This window comes from Trifolium pratense, linkage group LG7 (genome assembly GCF_020283565.1).
Source record: "Trifolium pratense cultivar HEN17-A07 linkage group LG7, ARS_RC_1.1, whole genome shotgun sequence".
Classification (NCBI taxonomy): Eukaryota; Viridiplantae; Streptophyta; class Magnoliopsida; order Fabales; family Fabaceae; genus Trifolium; species Trifolium pratense.
This window is the reverse complement of record NC_060065.1, coordinates 47,542,454-47,564,619: the sequence shown is the minus strand read 5'-3', so window position 1 is coordinate 47,564,619 and position 22,166 is coordinate 47,542,454. Positions and strand designations below refer to the sequence as shown.

At 31.7% G+C, this 22,166-nt stretch overlaps 2 protein-coding genes across 3 annotated transcripts; both read left to right on the top strand.

Moving 5' to 3' along the window:
- Positions 1-13,725: 13,725 nt before the first annotated feature.
- Positions 13,726-18,028, top strand: LOC123898539 (1-deoxyxylulose-5-phosphate synthase YajO). Of its 2 annotated transcripts, none has more exons than XM_045949522.1 (9): positions 13,726-14,121; positions 16,053-16,137; positions 16,314-16,430; positions 16,592-16,656; positions 16,737-16,825; positions 16,916-16,995; positions 17,085-17,196; positions 17,373-17,492; positions 17,628-18,028. In XM_045949522.1, the coding sequence occupies exons 1-9, from the start codon at positions 13,800-13,802 to the stop codon at positions 17,811-17,813; spliced, it is 1,176 nt and encodes a 391-aa protein (XP_045805478.1). In that variant the 5' UTR covers positions 13,726-13,799; the 3' UTR covers positions 17,814-18,028. The 2 variants fall into 2 exon arrangements, with proteins under 2 accessions (XP_045805478.1, XP_045805479.1); XM_045949523.1 differs by lacking the exon at positions 13,726-14,121 and adding an exon at positions 15,226-15,716.
- A 2,322-nt stretch (positions 18,029-20,350) lies between these two features.
- On the top strand, positions 20,351-21,785 carry LOC123899936 (60S acidic ribosomal protein P2-2-like). The gene is made up of 4 exons (XM_045951203.1): positions 20,351-20,511; positions 20,607-20,696; positions 21,293-21,519; positions 21,621-21,785. Exons 2-4 carry the CDS (start codon positions 20,609-20,611, stop codon positions 21,645-21,647), a joined length of 342 nt encoding a protein of 113 aa, XP_045807159.1. The 5' UTR covers positions 20,351-20,511; positions 20,607-20,608; the 3' UTR covers positions 21,648-21,785.
- Positions 21,786-22,166: the final 381 nt, after the last annotated feature.

Below are 22,166 nucleotides of genomic sequence, written 5' to 3'. Positions count from 1 at the left end.
GTGTTTTGGCAAACTTTTCCATTTAAAAGATCGTTCTGTTATCTTATGTTTGACTTTCTAATGATCATTGATTTTCTATTGTACGTTTAATTTACCATTTACTCAATGAGGTGCTGTCTTAACCAGAATTTGCATATAATTACTCTCATGACATATACATCGGGGCGGAGGCTAGGGTGGGAGAGTGAGGTAGGTCTCCCACCGTGGGAAAGTCATATGAACCGTTGGATAAGAGATGTTATGATGTACCTACCGTATCTTATACATTTCTATTTTTTCCCCTCTCTTTTCATCATCTCTCTCGTTGTTGTGTTAATTTCCAAGTTGTGTTCCTTTCTTCTACCTAACCTCACAACCATATCCTCTTTAATTACTTCTTCAAACTAATTATTATACACAAATCTATCAATTTAATCTCCTATTAACTTCATTCAAATTAGTAAAAAAAACAAAAACCCTCAAACAATTTGATGGGTTTATTTGGGTTAGATCTGAAAAACCCTCAAATGTGAAATTAATATTGCTATTAATTAAACTAAATTAATATTGCTCATTCTAAATCTGATGATAGTTTTATTTGCATCACTAATATTAAGTCTCAATCCAAACTATATCTGAAGAGGAACTATTATATAACAATTGCCAATGTGTGAAAATCTTAATATTTTATTAAACCAGTCATAATATATCTCTTCTAATGCTCATGTAATAATCTATAGATTTCAATGTTCTTATTAATATGAAAAACATATTAAATCTGTGATTTCTAAGCTTAAGGCCAGTTTAGAAACCTAATATTCATCTGTATATGGAACACTGTTACTTTCTTGAATGGGGTAAAAGGAATGTTTCTTCAAATTTCATAAATATTAATTTCATATCTATTTCGAGTAGAAATGTGATTAGCATTTAAGAGATGAACATGAACGTTTTTGATTTGGAGGTGAAGAAAAAAAAATGGCGTAGACAAAGGAAACAAAGTTAAATTGAAATAGTTGCAGGGTTGATGACAGAGATATGGATGTGAGAGAGAGAAAACAAAATTAAGTACGGTGCATCATAACATCTTTAGTCGACGGTTCATATGTCTTTTCCACGGTGGGAGACCTACCTCACTCTCCCACCCTAGCATCCGTCATACATCGGGGCGGAAATATTTTAAAACAACTCAATGAGGTTCTCTCCCACCTAAGAATTTGCTTATAAATTACTTTCTCATGAAAATTATATTCACAGGCAGGAGTTAAACTCTCTCAACGTAAGTTTTTCTATACGCACGGGGTCATTATAAATATCTCAAATTTCATTTTTAGTTTTTATAAAATATTTCAGCAAGTTTTGTTCTTCAAATATTTTGTCACGACTTTTGGCCTTTGCTTTTAAATCAACTCATGTATATCGTTTTAAATTTTTTCTGCGATAATAATTTTTTTTTGGTTTAACTGCGATCATGTTTAGCACATTATAGAAATTTTATTTGCAAAAGTTCAAATTTTTTATCAAAGGATGAATTAAATATGAATTTTTAAATTTTTAGTGCTTAAAAATTCAAATTTAATTCATCTAATGTTAAAATTTCTAAATTTTTATGAGAGAGATTCTTATAACATTGCTTCAAAAAAAAAAAAGATTCTTATAATTATAAACATGTATACAGAAAATCATTAAAAAATATGAAAGTACACATAAGTTTATTTTTAAAGTATGGACTAGAAATTGCTGAATTTTATTTATAAGAACTAAAAAAGAAATTTAAGATATTTTATAAGGACCAAAAATTTATGTAACCCATTAAGAAATTCAGTAAAGTGCAACTAATTTTCTAAATTTCATATAGAATATACTCCCTCCGTCCCAAATTATAAGGAAAAAAATCACTTTTTAGTCCCAAATTATAAGGGAAAAAACACAAACATTTACTTCTTTCAAGATTTTTTTTATTATTCTCATAAAATTAAATGCAAACTACATTTAATTTTTTTAATGTTTAATGAAAAAGATCAATCAACTATCCGCATTAAATATTTTTGACTAAATAGTTTTGTTTTATTTCTTAAATTATTTATTGATTTTATTTTGGTCCCTTAACTAGTTTTTATTTTATTTTATTTTGGTCTCTTAACTATACTTCTTTCAAGAAGAAGAAGATCAAATTAAAAATTAACGAAATGAACTATTGTGACAGATAAAAGGTATAATTAAAAGACCTCTATAGAAACACAAATTATTTAAAGGACTAATATGAAATCAACAGTCTTTTTAGGGACAAAAGAGTAATTTAAACAACATTTTTTAATCAAATGAAAAGTAATTTAGCCTTCTTGATATATCAAATATTGATATGTTAAATATTTAATAAAAAAACAAACATTTTCTATGATATTAACAAATTTATATAATTTGTTGACTACATTTATATATTAATTTAGTTAATTAGTAAATTCAATTAATTAGTATATACAGTAACATTTTTATATATTTTGTTGACTACATTTGTATATTAATTTAGTAAATTAGTAAATTCAATTAATTAATATATATGCAATAAATGGATGCAATGAATTAGTTATTTTGATGCAATGAATTAGTTATTTTGTTTAAGGGGGGATGAATCTGAAAATTAAAAATGTGTAAGTAAATATAAAAATGCAATAAAATAATAATTTCTAGATCTTTCACCACTAGTATTAATATGTGTTAAACCAGCACAAGACAACATGAGTGAAAACGAGTGTGAATGATGATGACTGATACTGAGAGAACCAAAGAGCTTAACCTATTCACAACATCACAAGTGCATATCCAAACACCATACACTAATATCACCAGATAAAAATCCTCATGCATCGTCCTTTATTAATGGTCGCTGTCTGACTTCCAATTTGCTCCAAGAATAAGGCCAAGATGCTTGTCATAGTAACACATGACATCCCAATGCCCTCTATCTTCATATTCTTTAGATCATTGAATGATCTGACATGTCAAAGAGTATTTTTTATTACGTTCTTCGTAAAGGAAGCGGCATATTCATTTTCAGTGCAAACAGAGTGGTGGAGCAAGTAAGTCTTCATCAATTCACGCGAAAAATTGTCACCTTTAAGGGTTTGTTAAGGATTACAATTTTCCCCATGACTTGATGTAGACTGACTTGCTCCACCACTTCTGCTGCACACCAAAAAGTAATATACCTCTCCTTTTCACGATGAGTGTAATCAAAAATACTTTTTGACACATCAGGTCCATTAGTGATCTCAAGAACGTGGGATAGATAATAGATTCATTAATTGGGGATTCGTGTGTTACTATGACGAACATCTTGGGTTTGTTCTTGGAGTCAAGTGGACACCCCAGGGTGGCGACCAACAGTGGAGGATGATGCATGATGGTGTTTTTTTTCTAGTGGTATTAGAGCATGGTGTTTGGAATATGAAGGTGCGACAACTATAATTAAATGCGACAAATGGAGGTTCACACATATTTGAATCCTAAGGAGCGTGGTTACAAAGTGTATAGTGGTAATGTATACTTGGTTGAAGTGTGTAATAAAATGGATTTTTTTTTCAACAATCGTACCAATATGTTGATTTTTATTGTTTAATTTGTTTTACTTTTGTTTTCTATGAATTACGATGTATTTTGGTTCATTTGTACAGTTTGGAATTTAAGTAAGATGTAAATTGTGGTAGTAAACTATAATAAATAATGGGGATTAAGTGTAATTGAGTGATGAATACATAAACTGTGTATGTTGATTGATATAGTCTTGATTGTGATATAAAAATTGATGGTTCTTTGTTTTACTAGTTAACCAAGTTGTGTGAATTGAATTTACCACAATTTTCTCTTCATTAAGCACAAGAAAAATTGGTTAGTGTGTAATGGCTTTAAATATTTGGTTAATTCAAAGATTTGTGTCAATACATGATATTTAACACAACTTATTATTGAAATAACATACTTTTAATTTTTAAAAAAGGATTAACTAGGTTTTTCTTATGTTTAAATTATTAATTGTGGTTATTTTCTCGTGTCAAAAAAAAATTGTGGATATTTTCTCACCTTATTTTATGAGTAATTCCTCTCCAATAAAAATATCAAAGAGAGTTTTATAGGCATTATTTTTTTACTCAAACTTTACACCTGTGTCCTCTGGAATAGGCTTGGCAATAGGGTGGGGACGGATTTTGCCCTCCCCAAACTCAAACCCATAAAGTTCGGGTTTCCCCAAACTTATCCCAAATTCGAGCGGGTATAAAGAGTATAACCCCAAACCTATACCCAACGGGGATCGGATATCCCCGTTACGCCGCTTTCCACATGAATTTGGATTGTATTTTAGTATTTTTTTTATTAAAAAAAAAGTTAAATGTCCAAAATTATTTTTTCACAACAATATTTTTTTAAATATAGAAAAGAATTGAGAAAATGGTTTGTTTAATACTCAAATTAAAAATAAAAAATAAACTTATAAATGTAATTTAAGAGATTGTTTAAACGTTTCTAATTTAAAATAGATAAAATCTAATTTTTAGTATAAGTGGAGCGGGTTCAGGGTGGGTATCAATGTACCCATTACCCACCCTAACCTCATATTTTGAAATAGGAGAAAATCCGAACCCGAACTCAAATCCTGTCAACACGGGTTTTCCCCTTCAAAGCGGGTAGGGTTTGGGCGGGTACCCACGGGTATGAGTTTTATGGTCATCCCTACTCTTGAAATGAAAAATATTATGCAAAACAGAACTCTTTTTTTCCCCAATTTTTACTATTTACATACTCGCTTTCTACGTTGCACCAAGGTACATACCAAGTGACATTATTGTCATTTCATAAACTTAAAATACAACATTTTCAATTCTCCTCTTTGGTTATCCACTTCTTCCCCACTCCTCAAAAATGGCAGCAATATCAAACCACAACCTATTCTCCACTTTCACTCGCATCAACTCATCAACAACTACCAAAATTGATTCACGTTCTAGAGGAACACAAATTATTTTAAGGTATAATATTGTGACAGATAATGGTATAATTAAAAGACCTCTAGAGGAACACAAATTATTTAAAGGATTAATATGAAATCAGCCGTCTTTTTAGGGACAAAAGAGTAATTTAACCAACATTTTTTAATCAAATAAAGAGTAATTTAGCCTTCTTTGATATATCAAATATTGATATGTTAAATATTTAATAAAAAAAACAAACATTTTCTATGATATTAACAAATTTATATATTTTGTTGACTAAAATTATATATTAATTTAGTTAATTAGTAAATTCAATTAATTAGTATATACAGTAACATTTTTATATATTTTGTTGACTACTTTTGTATATTAATTTAGTAAATTAGTAAATTCAATTAATTAATACATATGCAATAAATGGATGCAATGAATTAGTTATTTTGATGCAATGAATGAGTTATTTTTTTTAAGGGGGGATGAATCTGAAAATTAAAAATGTGTAAGTAAATATAAAAATGCAATAAAATAATAAATTCTAGATCTTTCATCACTAGTATTAATATGTGTTAAACCAACACAAGACAACATGAGTGAAAACGAGTGTGAAAGATGATGACTGATACTGAGAGAACCAAAGAGCTTAACCTATTCACAACATCACAAGTGCATATCCAAACACCATGCACTAATATCACCAGAAAAAAAAATCCTACTGCATCTTCCTCTATTAATGGTCGCTGTCCGACTTCCAATTTGCTCGAAGAATAAGGCCAAGATGCTTGTTATAGTAACACATGACATCCCAATGCCCTCTATCTTCATATTCTTTAGATCATTGAATGATCTGACATGTCAAAGAGTATTTTTTATTACGTTCTTCGTAAAGGAAGGGGCATATTCATTTTCAGTGCAAACAGAGTGGTGGAGCAAGTAAGTCTTCTTTCAATTCACGCGAAAAATTGTCACCTTTAAGAGTTTGTTAAGGATTACAATTTTCCCCATGACTTGATGTAGACTGACTTGCTCTACCACTTCTGTTGCACACCAAAAAGTAATATACCTCTCCTTTTCACGACGAGTTTAATCAAAAATACTTTTTGACACATCAGGTCCATTAGTGATCTCAAGAACATGGAATAGATAATAGATTCATTAATTGGGGATGCGTGTGTTACTATGACAGACATCTTGGGTTTGTTCTTGGAGTCAAGTGGACAACCTAGGGTGGCGATCAACAGTGGAGGATGATGCATGATGGTGTTTTTTTTTCTAGTGGTATTAGAGCATGTTGTTTGGAATATGAAGGTGCGACAACTATAATTAAATGCAACAAATGGAGGTTCACACATATTTGAATCCTAAGGAGTGTGGTTACAAAGTGTATAGTGGTAATGTAGACTTGGTTGAAGTGTGTAATAAAATGGATTTTTTTTTCAACAATCCTACCAATATGTAGATTTTTATTGTTCAATTTGTTTTACTTTTGTTTTCTATGAATTACGATGTATTTTGGTTCATTTGTACAGTTTGGAATTTAAGTAAGAAGTAAATTGTGGTAGTAAACTATAATAAATAATGGGGATTAAGTGTAACTGAGTGATAAATACATAAAATGTGTATGTTGATTGATCTAGTCTTGATTGTGATATAAAAATTGATGGTTCTTTGTTTTACTAGTTAACCAAGTCGTGTGAATTGAATTTACCACAATTTTCTCTTCATTAAGCACAAGAAAAATTGGTTAGTGTGTAATGGCTTTAAATATTTGGTTAATTCAAAGATTTGTGTCAATACATGATATTTAACACAAATTATTAGTGAAATAACATACTTTTAATTTTTAATAAAGGATTAACTAGGTTTTTCTTATGTTTAAATTATTAATTGTGGTTATTTTCTCGTGTCAAAAAAAAATTGTGGATATTTTCTCACCTTATTTTATGAGTATCTCCTCTCCAATAAAAATATCAAAGAGAGTTTTATAGGCATTATTTTTTTACTCAAACTTAACACTTGTGTCCTCTGGAATAGGCATGGCAATAGGGTGGGGACGGATTTTGCCCTCCCCAAACTCAAACCCATAAAGTTCGGGTTTCCCCAAACTTATCCCAAATTCGAGGGGTATAAAGAGTATAACCCCAAACCTATACCCAACGGGGATCGGATATCCCCGTTACGCCGCTTTCCACATGAATTTGGATTGTATTTTAGTATTTTTTTTATTAAAAAAAAGTTAAATGTGCAAAATTATTTTTTCACAACAATATTTTTTTAAATAAAGAAAAGAATTGAGAAAATGGTTTGTTTAATACTCAAATTAAACTTACTCTTGAAATGAAAAATATTATGCAAAACAGAACTCTTTTTTTCCCAATTTTTACTATTTACATACTCGTTTTCTACGTTGCAAGTGGGTAAAATTGAAATGTCAATGGGCATCCGTGAGACTTGGGTGGACGCGGAATCAGTGTATGGATCGAATATCATAGTCCATTATACACTAAAATGGACCTTCAACAAAATTATTAGGCCAAGGTACATACCAAGTGGCATTATTGTCATTTCATAAACTTAAAATACAACATTTTCAATTCTCCTCTTTGGTTATCCACTTCTTCCCCACTCCTAAAAAATGGCAGCAATATCAAACCACAACCTATTCTCCACTTTCACTCGCATCAACTCATCAACAACTACCAAAATTGATTCATGTTCCAGAGGAACACAAATTATTTAAAGGTATAATATTGTGACAGATAATGGTATAATTAAAAGACCTCTAGAGGAACACAAATTATTTAAAGGACTAATATGAAATCAGCCGTCTTTTTAGGGACAAAAGAGTAATTTAACCAACATTTTTTAATCAAATAAAGAGTAATTTAGCCTTCTTGATATATCAAATATTGATATGTTAAATATTTAATAAAAAAAACAAACATTTTCTATGATATTAACAAATTTATATATTTTGTTGACTAAAGTTATATATTAATTTAGTTAATTAGTAAATTCAATTAATTAGTATATACAGTAACATTTTTATATATTTTGTTGACTACTTTTGTATATTAATTTAGTAAATTAGTAAATTCAATTAATTAATATATATGCAATAAATGGATGCAATGAATTAGTTATTTTGATGCAATGAATTAGTTATTTTGTTTAAGGGGGGATGAATCTGAAAATTAAAAATGTGTAAGTAAATATAAAAATGCATTTAAATAATAAATTCTAGATCTTTCACCACTAGTATTAATATTTGTTAAACCAGCACAAGACAACATGAGTGAAAACGAGTGTGAAAGATGATGACTGATACTGAGAGAACCAAAGAGCTTGACCTATTCACAACATCACAAGTGCATATCCAAACACCATGCACTAATATCACCAGATAAAAATCCTACTGCATCTTCCTCTATTAATGGTCGCTGTCCGACTTACAATTTGCTCCAAGAATAAGGCTAAGATGCTTGTCATAGTAACACATGACATCCCAATGCCATCTATCTTCATATTCTTTAGATCATTGAATGATCTGACATGTCAAAGAGTATTTTTTATTACGTTCTTCGTAAAGGAAGGGGCATATTCATTTTCAGTGCAAACGGAGTGGTGGAGCAAGTAAGTCTTCATCAATTCGCGCGAAAAATTGTCACCCTTAAGGGTTTGTTAAGGATTAAAATTTTCCCCATGACTTGATGTAGACTGACTTGCTCCACCACTTCTGCTGCACACCAAAAAGTAATATACCTCTCCTTTTCACGACGAGTGTAATCAAAAATACTTTTTGACACATCAGGTCCATTAGTGATCTCAAGAACATGGGATAGATAATTGATTCATTAATTGGAGATGCGAGTGTTACTATGACGGATATCTTGGGTTTGTTCTTGGAGTCAAGTGGACACCCCGGGGTGGCGACCAACAATGGAGGATGATGCATGATAGTGTTTTTTTTCTAGTGGTATTAGAGCATGGTGTTTGGAATATGAAGGTGCGACAACTATAATTAAATGCAACAAATGGAGGTTCACACATATTTGAATCCTAAGGAGTGTGGTTACAAAGTGTATAGTTGTAATGTTGACTTGGTTGAAGTGTGTAATAAAATGGATTTTTTTTTTCAACAATCCTACCAATATGTAGATTTTTATTGTTTAATTTGTTTTACTTTTGTTTTATATGAATTACGATGTATTTTGGTTCATTTGTACAGTTTGGAATTTAAGTAAGATGTAAATTGTGGTAGTAAACTATAATAAATAATGGGGATTAAGTGTAACTGAGTGATGAATAACCCCAAACCTATACCCAACAGGGATCGGATATCCCCGTTACGCCGCTTTCCACATGAATTTGGATTGTATTTTAGTATTTTTTTATTAAAAAAAAAGTTAAATGTGCAAAATTATGTTTTCACAACAATATTTTTTTAAATAAAGAAAAGAATTGAGATAATGGTTTGTTTAATACTCAAATTAAAAATAAAAAATAAGTGGAGCGGGTTCAGGGTGGGTATCAATGTACTCATTACCCGCCCTAACCCCATCTTTTGAAATAGGAGAAAATCCGAACCCGAACCCAAATCCTGTCAACTCGGGTTTTCCCCTTCAAAGCGGGTAGGGTTTGGGCGGGTACCCACGGGTATGAGTTTTATGGTCATACCTACTCTTGAAATGAAAAATATTATGCAAAACAGAACTCTCTTTTTTCCCAATTTTTTTATTTACATACTCGCTTTCTACGTTGCAAGGGGGTAAAATTGAAACGTCAATGGGCGTACATGAGACTTGGGTGGACGCAGAATCAATGTATGGATTAAATAACATAGCCCATTATACAGTAAAATGGACCTTCAACAAAATTATTAGGCCCATGTACGTACCAAGTGGCATTATTGTCATTTCATAAACTTAAAAAACTTTTTCAATTCTCCTCTTTGGTTATCCACTTCTTCCCCACTCCTCAAAAATGGCAGCAATATCAAACCACAACCTATTCTCCACTTTCACTCGCATCAACTCATCAACAACTACCAAAATCAATTCACGTTCTAGAGGAACACAAATTATGTAAAAGTATAATATTGTGACAGATAAAGGTATAATTAAAAGACCTCTAAAGAAACACAAATTATTTAAAGGACTAATATGAAATCAACCGTCTTTTTAGGGACAAAAGAGTAATTTATACAACATTTTTTAATCAAATGAAGAGTAATTTAGCCTTCTTGATATATCAAATATTGATATGTTAAATATTTAATAAAAAAACAAACATATATTAACAAATTTATATATTTTGTTGACTACATTTATATATTAATTTAGTTAATTAGTAAATTCAATAAATTAGTATATACAGTAACATTTTTATATATTTTGTTGCTACATTTGTATATTAATTTAGTAAATTAGTAAATTCAATTAATTAATATATATGCAATAAATGGATGCAATGAATTAGTTATTTTGATGCAATGATTAGTTATTTTGTTTAGGGGGAATGAATCTGAAAATTAGAAATGTGTAAGTAAATATAAAAATGCAATAAAATAATAATTTCTAGATCTTTCACCATTAGTATTAATATGTGTTAAACCAACACAAGATATCATGAGTGAAAACGAGTGTGAAAGATGATGACTACTGAGAGAACCAAAGAGTTTAACCTATTCACAACATCACAAGTGCATATCCAAACACCATACACTAATATCACCAGAGATAAAAATCCTCAAGCATCGTCCTCCATTAATGGTCGTTGTCCGGCTTCCACTTGGCTCTAAGAATAAGGCCAAGATGCTTGTCATAGTAACACATGACATCCCCAATGCCCTCTATCTTCATATTCTTTAGATCATTGATGGAGCTGACATGTCAAAGAGTATTTTTTATTACGTTCGTCGTAAAGGAAGGGGAATATTCATTTTCAGTGCAAACGGAGTGAAAATTTCCCATGGCTTGATGTAGACTGACTTGCTCCACCACTTCTGCTGCTCACCGAAAAGTAATATACTTCTCCTTTTCACGACGAGTGTAATCAAAAATACTTTTTGACACATCAGGTCCATTAGTGATCTCAAGAACATGGGGTAGATAATAGATTCATTAATTGGGGATGGGTGTGTTACTATGACGGACAACTTGGGTTTGTTCTCGGAGTCAAGTGGACATCCAGGGTGGCAACCGACAGTGGAGGATGATGCATGATGGTGTTTTTTTTTTCTTCTGGTGGTATTAGAGCATGGTGTTTGGAATATGAAGGTGCGGCAACTATAATTAAATGCAACAAATGGAGGTTCACACATAGTTGAATCCTAAGGAGTGTGGTTACAAAGTGTGTAGTGGTAATGTAGACTTGATTGAAGTGTGAAATAAAATGGATTTTTTTTTCAACATATCCTACCAATATGTAGATTTTTATTGTTTAATTTGTTTTACTTTTATTTTCTATTAATTACGATGTATTTTGGTTCATTTGTACAGTTTGGAATTTAAGTAAGATGTAAATTGTGGTAGTAAACTATAATAAATAATGGGGATTAAGTGTAACTGATTGATGAATACATAAATTGTGTATGGTGATTGATCTAGTCTTGATTGCGATATAAAAATTGATGGATCTTTGTTTTACTAGTTAACCAAATCGTGTGAACTGAATTTACCACAATTTTCTCTTCATTAAGCACAAGAAAATTTGGTTAGTGTGTAATGGCTTTAAATATTTGGTTAATTCAAATATTTATGTCAATACTTGATATTTAACACAACTTATTAGTGAAATAACATACTTTAAATTTTTAATAAAGGATTAACCAGGTTTTTCTTATGTTTAAATTATTAATTGTCGTTATTTTCTCGTGTCAAAAAAAAAATTGTGGATATTTTCTCACCTTATTTTAAGAGTATCTCCTCTCCAATAAAAATATCAAAGAGTGTTTTAAAGGCAATATTTTTTTACTCAAACTTAGGGGGGTGTATTGGATTGGGATTTCATAAGACAATTTTAGCAACAAAAAAATCTTGAAGATTTTAAAACACTTTGTGAGATTATATTGATTTTATGAGATTTTTGAAAGACTTTTTACAATCAAGATTCTTAACACAAGAATTTATAAGACTTTATAACACAGATTTTTGAGATTTTAAAATACTTTATATACTTTTAAAATTTAATGACTCAATAAATTCGATACAAATATCTTCTAAAATAATAATGAATGAATCAATGAAAATGAATAATTCCTTAAAAAAATCAGTAATCATCGATATCAAATAAATGAATATTTTAAAAAAATATTAAAAAAAAAGAAAAGACAAATAAATGTTGTAAAGAAAACAGAACGTGGTCTTTTTATGATTCTTACCACTTTTTTATAAAGTTGCAGAATCATAAAAAAACAACTACGAATCATAAAAGAAAGAGGCTTCGTTGCAGAATATTTTTTTGTTGCAAAATTATGTTATAGAATTTTTCAAAGTGGCATATATAATGATCGAAATGATGAAACATATATGGTTTGCTTGTTTATTTTGGCGGATGAATGTATAGGATGAACAATTGCAAATTGGAATTGTATATGATAGTCATTCAAGAAGATGATTGAAAAATATAAGATGTAGTAAAAGAAACAATGTGAACTCTAGTTTGCAAGAAGAAAAAAGTCTTTGGAAGAAAAGAAAAGTCTTGAGGGTTTGAGTGAGATTGTTAAATGACAAAAGTATTTATATTTTCAACTAAAAAGTCCATTGAAATCAATCTCAAAAAAAGTCCATCAAAATTTATAGACTTTTGAATGCCGATAGACATTTTAAAAGTGGTAAGAAATCTCAATTAAATACCACAAGATTTATTTAATTTTTGTAGAATTCTTGATTAAATACCACAAGACTTTTTTATTGTAAAAAAGTTTTTTAAAATCCATTGAAATCTCAATCCAATACACCCCTTAACATATGTGTCCTCTGGAATAGGCATGACAATAGGGCGGGGATGAATTTTGCCAACCCCAAACCCATAAAGTTCGGGTTTCCCCAAACTCATCCCAAATTCTAGCGGGTATAAAGAGTATAACCCCAAACCTATACCCAACGGGGATCGGGTATCCCCGTTACGCCCCTTTTCACATGAATTTGGATTGTATGTTAGTATTTTTTTATTAAAAAAAGAGTTAAATGTCCAAAATTATTTTCTCACAACAATACTTTTTTAAATAAAGAAAAGAATTGAGAGAATGGTTTGTTTAATACTCAAATTAAAAATAAAAAATAAACTTATGAATGTAATTTAAGAGATTGTTTAAACGTTTCTAATTTAAAAGAGGTAAAATCTAATTTTTAGTATAAGTGGAGCGGGTTCATAGTGGGTCTCAATGTACCCATTATCCGCCCTAACCCCATCTTTTGAAATCGGAGAAAATCCGAACCCGAACCCAAACCCAAACCCTGTCAACTCGGGTTTTCCCCTTCAAAACATGTATGGTTTGAACGGGTACCCACGAGTATGAGTTTTATAGTGATGCCTACTCTTGAAATGAAAAATATTATGCAAAACATAACTCTTTCCCAATTTTTACTATTGACATACTCACTTTCTATGTTGCAGGGGTAAAATTGAAACGTCAATTGCGTGAGACTTAAGTGGACACGGAATCAATGTATGAATCGAATAGCATAGCCCATTATACACTAAAATGGACCTTCAACAAAATTATTAGGCCCATGTACATACCAAGTGGCATTATTGTCATTTCATAAACTTAGAAAACAACATTTTCAATTCTCCTCTTTGGTTATCATCTTCTTCCCCACTCCTCAAAAAATGGCAGCAATATCAAGCCACAACGTATTCTCCACTTTCACTCGCATCAACTCATCAACAACTACGAAAATCGATTCACGTTCTAGAAGAATCCGCAGCAGCACAAGGTTAATTCGATGCAGTGATTCAAGTACAAGCACTAAAATTGAGAATGAACGAGTTAAACTGAGTAACGGGAACGATTCATTGGAAATATGTAGAGTTCTTAATGGAATGTGGCAAACAAGCGGTGGTTGGGGGAGAATTGATAGAGATGACGCCGTTGAAGCTATGCTCCGGTATGCTGATTCCGGCTTATCTACTTTCGACATGGCTGATCATTGTATGTAGTCCACTCATTTTCTCTTCATTTTCATTCATTCTTGTTTTTACTCTGTGATGACGTGGAGGTTTATTATTGGCATGTTTTTTATCGTGACTTTAATCGTTGTGCACTGTCTAACATTCGTCTAATTCTTAGTCAAAAAACAAAAAAAAAAAACATTCGTCTAATTTTTTTTTTACACATACATTTAATGATGTACATTTAATGATGTGTTGCCAGATCATTCATTTAATGAACATGATATGTGATGTGTTTTCAAATACAATAATGGTGTGATGGTATATTATTGGACGCATGTGTAAAATAAACCGTGTGTATAAATTAAATTCTTTTTCTATGCATTACTCCACTCCATTGTTTTGTGATTGAGAATTTCTATTTTCTGTATTTCATTTTCATTTTACTAACTATTTTTTTACCTTAGGAATTTATGTCAAAAAAATAAAGTTTAGGATTAAAAAGAATATGTCACGAGACATTCAATAAAAAATATATGATTAAATATGATTTTGGTCCTTCAAATATTTCTCGTTTTGATTTTGGTCCCTGGATAAAAAAAATTGATTTTAGTCCTTACAAAATCTCAAAATTTTTAAAATGATCTATGAGCTGGATTTTTTACTGACATGTCAAATTTTTAATGATTTGGCAGATACCGAGTAAATTTCATTTTTTATTATTTTTTTTTAAAAGCAAAAGGGGTGCAGATGGAGAACCAACTACAACACCCTAGATAGATTAATAAAAAGAAGGAAATACAAAAAGAGAAGGGGCATGGACCAAAACCTTCTCAAATAAAAAAAGTAAGAAAATAAAAGCAAAAGCTGCAAAAAAAAAAAAAAAAAAATGCAACAAAAGAGAACGAAGGGACACTTACTACTTGCTGATGTGGATATTTTAATAATATATTTATTAGTTTTCCATATCACCAAAAATTTATTATTGTGCCATATCACCTGCTAAGAATATATTTACAATTAAGAAAAAAATCTTGATATAAATGAATGTCAAAGTTTCAGCAAGGATAGGAGTGTAAATATGTGATGGTCAATGTATATTAATACAGCAAAGCAAAGTATATCAATTGTATTACTTCATAAGGAAATTGTATCAATTGTATTTGATAAAAGGAAAAATGAGTAGTGTGACATGAACACACGTAAAATAAAAATATATGGTGGAGAGTATCCCATAACAGGATAGGGCAACGTGTGAAGTGGCATAAAGGAGCTACTACCCTTTAAGAGTTTCTGATATAGCTACTGTTGGCACTTTGAGCAGTTTGAAAATGACTGAGCTATTGCAGCATTCTCTGAACAAATTCACTTATTACAGTTCAAACAGAACATCAACAAGAGGAATTGCAACAAGAGAATATAAGCATTTGAGACCATGTCGGTGTGTGGTTACGCAGGAGGATAACCAGCGCATTGTGGTCAGTAATGGGAAGGATTCATTGGATATATGTCGGGTTGTGAATGGAATGTGGCAAACGAGTGGTGGATGGGGGAGAATCGATAAGGATGCGGCTGTTGGTTCTATGCTTAAATACACCGATGCTGGATTAACCACTTTTGACATGGCTGATATATGTATGCAAAACTTTGCTTATTGCTTCTACTTAATCTTAAATTGCTTGAGTCCATGTAAATCACCTTCACGTTAAATTAGTGACGTGCGGTTTTGTCAAGTTGATTTAGGTTCAAGTTCAATCCAAATTTCAAGACTCGTCTGCCATTTACGTTAATGGTATCCATTGGAGGATTAGTGTTTAGAGACTGTTCTTATTTGAGTGTGCTATGTTATTATTTGATGTTATAGATGTGGAATATTATTTACATGAACTGTTATCTTTATGTCTGCATATAAAAAGGATCATAACATGTGTGAATTTTTTTCTAATTTGTTGTGTTCTTGTGATTTTGCAGATGGGCCAGCTGAAGATTTATATGGGATTTTCATCAATCGAGTTCGTCGTGAGCGTCCACCAGAGGTTTTGGAAAAGGTCAGAGGGTGAGTTGATTATATGATTCATATTATTTCATATTATTTTCTTGAAGTTTTTTCTACTTGAAGAAAATGCAGCAAGTTTTGATACGCATTTTGCTATTATACAACTCTAGACTGTCAATAAAATTACCATAGAGCATAAAAAGGTACTGTCTCAGCCATTGTATTATTTGATGCAGTCTCACTAAGTGGGTGCCACCGCCGGTTAAGATGACAAGTAGCTTTGTAAGAGACAACATTAATGTGTCAAGGAAGAGAATGGATGTGGATTCCTTGGACATGCTTCAGTTCCATTGGTATTTAAATTCTCTCCCTCTTGTTATTTAATGTATATGTCTAGCATTTTTTTACAATTCTTAAGGCTTTTGGGGGATAAACAAATCTTTGAGTTACTATTGATGATAATGCTGATTCTCTGAAGTTTAAGATTCTCGTGACATCTTTCTTCTATCTGTAGGTGGGATTATTCAAATTCAGGATACCTTGATGCACTAAAACATCTCACAGACTTGAAAGGAGAAGGTTAGTTTTACTCCTAATTAACTCACATTTAAGTTCCCATTTCTTGATTTAAGCAAACTATTTATGTTAACCTTGTACAGGTAAAATCAAGACTTTGGCTCTAACAAATTTTGATACAGAGAGATTACAAATTATTTTTGAAAATGAGATTCCCATTGTGAGCAATCAGGTAAAACTTAGTGCTTTTATTTCTCTCTTCTCAATTCTTTGCATATAGTTACTGCTGGTTCGCGATTCTTATAAGGATCTTCACTGTCAGGTACAACATTCGCTTGTTGATATGCGTCCCCAACAGAGAATGGCGGAGCTTTGCCAGCTTACAGGAGTCAAACTAATAACGTAAATAAATTATTTCAGCGCAAATTATAGTGAAATAAAGAAATCAAATTACCAAACTTTCCCCCTAAGTATATTAGTTTGTGATGCAGGTATGGGACAGTAATGGGTGGTCTATTGTCCGAGAAGTTCCTTGATGCCAACATAAACATTCCTTTTGCTGGACCTGCAATAAACACTCCATCCCTCCAAAAATATAAAAGGGTATGATATCATAACCATCATTAATCATCTGAAGTTAGTTTCAAGCTGATAATTGATCCTTTTCCCTACTTAAGAACACGAGGAGGATGAGATTTCATTTCTTTGTCCCTATTGTTTCTGTGACATAGTTATATTATTTATGTATTTTATATACTTTGTGTCATATCATATGACAGATGGTGGATTCTTGGGGAGGGTGGAATTTGTTCCAAGGACTTCTTCGAACTCTTAAACAAGTATCTTTGAAACATGGTGTTTCCATTTCAACTGTTGCTGTGAAGTATATACTTGACCAGGTGAAGTTGCTTTGTTTTCTCTTCAAGAATTTGCTATTCTATAATTCTAATAAATTTAAAATCTCATATTGGTATGAATTATTGGACAAACCCTGGTAGATATTTCTTTGATTTTGGTTATGGTGAAACATGCAGCCTGCTGTAGCAGGATCTATGGTTGGTGTAAGACTTGGCTTGTCAGAACATATTAAAGACTGCAATGCTATCTTTTCACTTGTTCTTGATGAAGACGATGTGAAAAGCATAAAAGAAGCATCAGCGAAAGGAAAGGATCTTCTTAAAGTGATTGGTGATTGTGGAGACGAGTATAGGCGTGCATGAGTCTTGCTAATTGCTATATCAAACTGGTGATTGTATTCACTTATACAGGACAAGGGAAGATGAAAACATAAAAGAAGGGAAATTATTCACTCCCAATTTTGTCTCGGTACAAGGACTTGTATGTAATACTTTCATATGTTATTCATACCGGTCAAAAGACAAAAGAAAGGTTGTTAAAACTAATAAGTTAATAAATTTCTTTTGCTTTTGATCAACTTATTATTTAATATCTCATTGCACTTTTTTCTCTGGTATGAATTGGATATTTGCGCATGAAATTATGAAGATTAACCTCTAAAGTTAGGTAGGATCAAATAGATGGATGGCAAAACTCTTATCACAAAAGTATTAATGTTTTTGCATTCTAAGGTTGAATTCAAACTCACGATGATTAGTTAAGCTAATAGAGATTAACCTATGTGCTAATGATCATTTGGATACAAAACACCTTTGTGCTTTGTGCTGGTGAGTGGTCTTCCATATGGAGAATCAAAGCTCCGCCTAAAGTCAAGAAAGTTGTTCGGCAAGATTGCAGAGGATTTTGCCTACTCGTTATCGACTCTATTCTCCAATCTGGAGGGGTAGTTTGTCCTTTGAGCAGTATTTATGACCATAGTTTAGAAGATAATAATCAGATGAAAGGATGCATCATGCATGATTGTGGAATGTCGTTAAACCTGCTACTCATGCTAAAAATGATTTTGTCACATGTGGATATTGACAGCATGCAAGTTTGGTCCAAACCAGCTATGAGCACATTGATATTTGGCATATGAATAAGGGAAGAGCGATGTTGTTTATGTGTTGACCAAATAAATCTGTACGGATGTCTCATATGTGTTTGGATGAGGCTGAAATTTTGGTTTATTGCAAGCAAATATAGTGGATCTGTGATCTCCGACTCTATAATGCTAAGTTTTATATGGAAGATGGTAGTGGATCATGTTATTTGTGCACATTGTGACTTCTCAAATTTTTTGTGTCATCGTTTCAAATTGTAGACATCTTTTAATTTCGTTTTTACCAAACTCTAAGGTAGAATTTATTAGCCACACAAGATACAATAGGTTAGCTACCCTATGAAGTGCCTTAGAAAGAACTCCAAGAGTATTCTAAAAATTCTTCTTTCAACTAGATATTTCTTTACATATACGGCGGTATCTCTTTCATTCTAATGTGATTTCAGTTCATTCACTTGCCATATTTTGTGTAGATGCTGTTAGGAGTCGCTCATTGTCCATGCCTTATGCACCATAGTTACTCCCCTCCCTCGTCAATCTCATGTGTCACATGGTTCAACTCAGAGAGTTTGAGTCTCATCTGGCATATCTTCGACTAGAGTGTGAGAAAAAGTGGAAGACTATGAAGGATCTACAGGAAACTGCCGTCGAAGAGTTCAATTTGGATTTTACATGTGTTCTTGAGCAACTCAAGGTGGTTTATCTCGGCATCGACCTTGGTGGTCTTGGTCTATGCATGAATATTACATGGTGATCATGTAGTGTCCCTCAATGTCCCTTTTGGTGTCATAAAGAGAGTTTGACTCATCTAGGTGGAAACAACATTCTTGGTCGAGGAGAGGTCATTTTATCATTTTTTATTTAGTATTTTGTGTTTTACTACTTTGACTTTCCCTGTCATGTTTTGATGTGTTGCTTTGTATTATTCGTGAGGTCAATTTTAGGTCGTGTATCTCTATGTAGTGTTTGTGAGCGAGTTAAGCTCGAATGTACACCAACAATATTATTTGTAATGCTTTCAGCTTTTGTTGGTACATTGTATTTACTTGTATAGTTCCTCTCTGCCATTCCTAATAGATCATTCCATGTAACATAGATTTTCTTGAGAGTGACGTTCAAAAAAAAAAGATTTTCTTGAGAGTCGAGTCTATACCGATATTCGCTCAATTCTTGAACATGTGACTCTGCTCGACCGACTTTATTATGATGTCAAGAAAACCTCTAGCATGTCTCTCTATAACATAGATTTGTCTCAAGTCTATATTGATACTCATACAAGTCTTCAAGGCGTGGTTTTGCTCATTCCAAAATCGTTTACCTAAGGGTCGAGTCCATCCATACCAGTCCAAGCCAACTCATTAATCACACATAATAAATTGAATTTTTTTTTTGTCATAGCCTGGTGGCTAGAAATTTCATCCTTTTAAGGTGAAGAAGTGGGATGACCGGAGTTCGAACTCCGATCCCCTGCATAAAAATGCATCGTCCCTGTCAACTGAGTAAAACTCACAGACATAATAAATTGAATTTAACCGAATATTTGCATTTCGTTAATCACATGATATTCTATGTATGATACATCAATGCCAAAATGAAATACTTTATGATCTCACCACTACATAGGCATGTGAGATACTATTTTTGACAAAAAAAAAAGACATTCATTATTATTTTGATTGTGTCAAAAAGAAAAAAAGCAATGATACACCAAAATAAACATTTAAAAATGAGTCACAAAATAAACATTAAAAAAAAAAACCAAAATAAACCTAGAAAAAGGTTATATTCGGAAGTTTAATAAACCAAAGGATATTTTCGGAACTTCACAGAAGTAAAACCCAACCCACGAGCAAACCCTAGTTTATAAATTCATATAAGACGTTCCATTTTTCCAGCGTGTGCCTCTCAATCTCTCTGTTGTGAAACCCTAAATCTCATTCTTCCGCCATTTCTATCGAGTAAGTTTCCGATTTTCTCCCAACAAACTTCAATTTCACTTTTGTGTTGTTGATTTCGTGTTTCTAACCATTTTTTTCCCTAATTTTTGAATCAGAAATGAAGGTTATCGCTGCTTACTTGTTGGCCGTTTTGGGAGGCAACGCATCCCCTTCAGCTGCTGATCTTAAACAAATTCTTGGATCAGGTTCATAATCTCAATTTAATCTATAATCATGTTCATTTTTTTGATTTTATTGTATTTTTTTATTAGATCGATGATTAGTTTCTTAAGGATTTAATTAGATCCAGAAATGGTACACTATTTGATTTTGATCTTAGAATGGGGTATAAAGTATAAATTATTAATTTTTTTTTGAAATAAATTAAATGAAGTTTGGGAATTTTGGAATTGATAATCAGATTATTGCAAATCGATTATTGTACATATTGGTTTGAGTTAAATAGTGTTTTTGTGTAGTTTTTAAATATTTACTGTTAATTTTGCATTGTTATAGTTGAATTAGGTTTTGCTGCAATTTCAATCAATAAACCAAACACAGATTTTCTGCTTAATTAGGTTTTGGTGCATTTTCATTCAATAAACCAAACACAGATTTTCCGCTTTGTTGTTTTTCACTTTTGTTCTACTATCTGTTTTTGCCTATGATGTTAAAGGAGTGATGATTTATTTTTCAAATTACTCAAGATTTTAGAGATTTTGTTTTTTGTGATGAAGCTAAGTAGATAATTGATTTTGGTGCACACAAAAATTGACTTTTTAATTTTCGTTTATGATTGTAGTTGGAGTTGATGCTGAGGATAACAACATTGAGTTGCTCCTAAGTGAAGTTAAGGGCAAAGACTTCGCTGAGCTTATTGCTAGCGGAAGAGAAAAGTTGGCTTCAGTTCCTTCTGGTGGTGGTGCTGTTGCAGTGGCTGCTGCATCAGGAGGAGGTGCTGCAGCTGCTGCACCTGCTGCCGAAGCTAAGGAGGAGAAGAAGGTTGAAGAAAAAGAAGAATCCGATGATGTAAGTTTTGTAGTTATAGTAGTAGTTTTGATTGTTGTATTGTATTGTATGTTAAAATTTATGACTATACTAATATTTGTGTAATATCGTTGTTTATGCAGGATATGGGATTCAGCTTATTTGATTAAAAAGTCTCGAGCTATCTGTGTTAGACATTTGTGGTTTTAGTTATAGTTTTTTTTAGTCGACTTCCAAGATTTTGTGTTTACAATTGAGACAATGTAATGACATCGATTTTAGTAATGTTTTGAATTTAATTTGCATTACTTTTGAGTTATTTTATTCATATACGAATGAGTACTACTAGACTGGAATGAATTGTCTCTTGTTTCCACTACTGCCACCGGTTAATTCATGAATCTGCAAATGATTCTACCATTAGTTAACAACTAGAATGAATTAGCATGTGAGACATTTGTTTTAAAATTGCATTGTAGTCAATTTGATTTTTATCGACAGCTATAGGATTTTCTTGAACATTTTTCTCATATTCTTATCAATAGTTACTGAAGTATGAAAACTGGTTAATAACTATGAAAGTCACTGCCCTTTCATAAGAACCTTTGTTATCATACTCTTCATATCTAAGTTAGATAAATTAGACTAGCGCATAGTTGTTATATTGATTGCTGATGAAGCAGCTTGGT

Bases quoted from the DNA above. Each gene is read 5' to 3' on its own strand.
- LOC123898539 (XM_045949522.1), top strand. From the start codon at position 13,800: ATGGCAGCAATATCAAGCCACAACGTATTCTCCACTTTCACTCGCATC. The intron at 17,197-17,372 runs GTATGATATCAT...ATCATATGACAG, and splicing joins CCCTCCAAAAATATAAAAGG to ATGGTGGATTCTTGGGGAGG. The intron at 17,493-17,627 runs GTGAAGTTGCTT...TGAAACATGCAG, and splicing joins TGAAGTATATACTTGACCAG to CCTGCTGTAGCAGGATCTAT.
- LOC123899936 (XM_045951203.1), top strand. From the start codon at position 20,609: ATGAAGGTTATCGCTGCTTACTTGTTGGCCGTTTTGGGAGGCAACGCA. The intron at 20,697-21,292 runs GTTCATAATCTC...TTATGATTGTAG, and splicing joins TAAACAAATTCTTGGATCAG to TTGGAGTTGATGCTGAGGAT. The intron at 21,520-21,620 runs GTAAGTTTTGTA...TTGTTTATGCAG, and splicing joins AAAAAGAAGAATCCGATGAT to GATATGGGATTCAGCTTATT.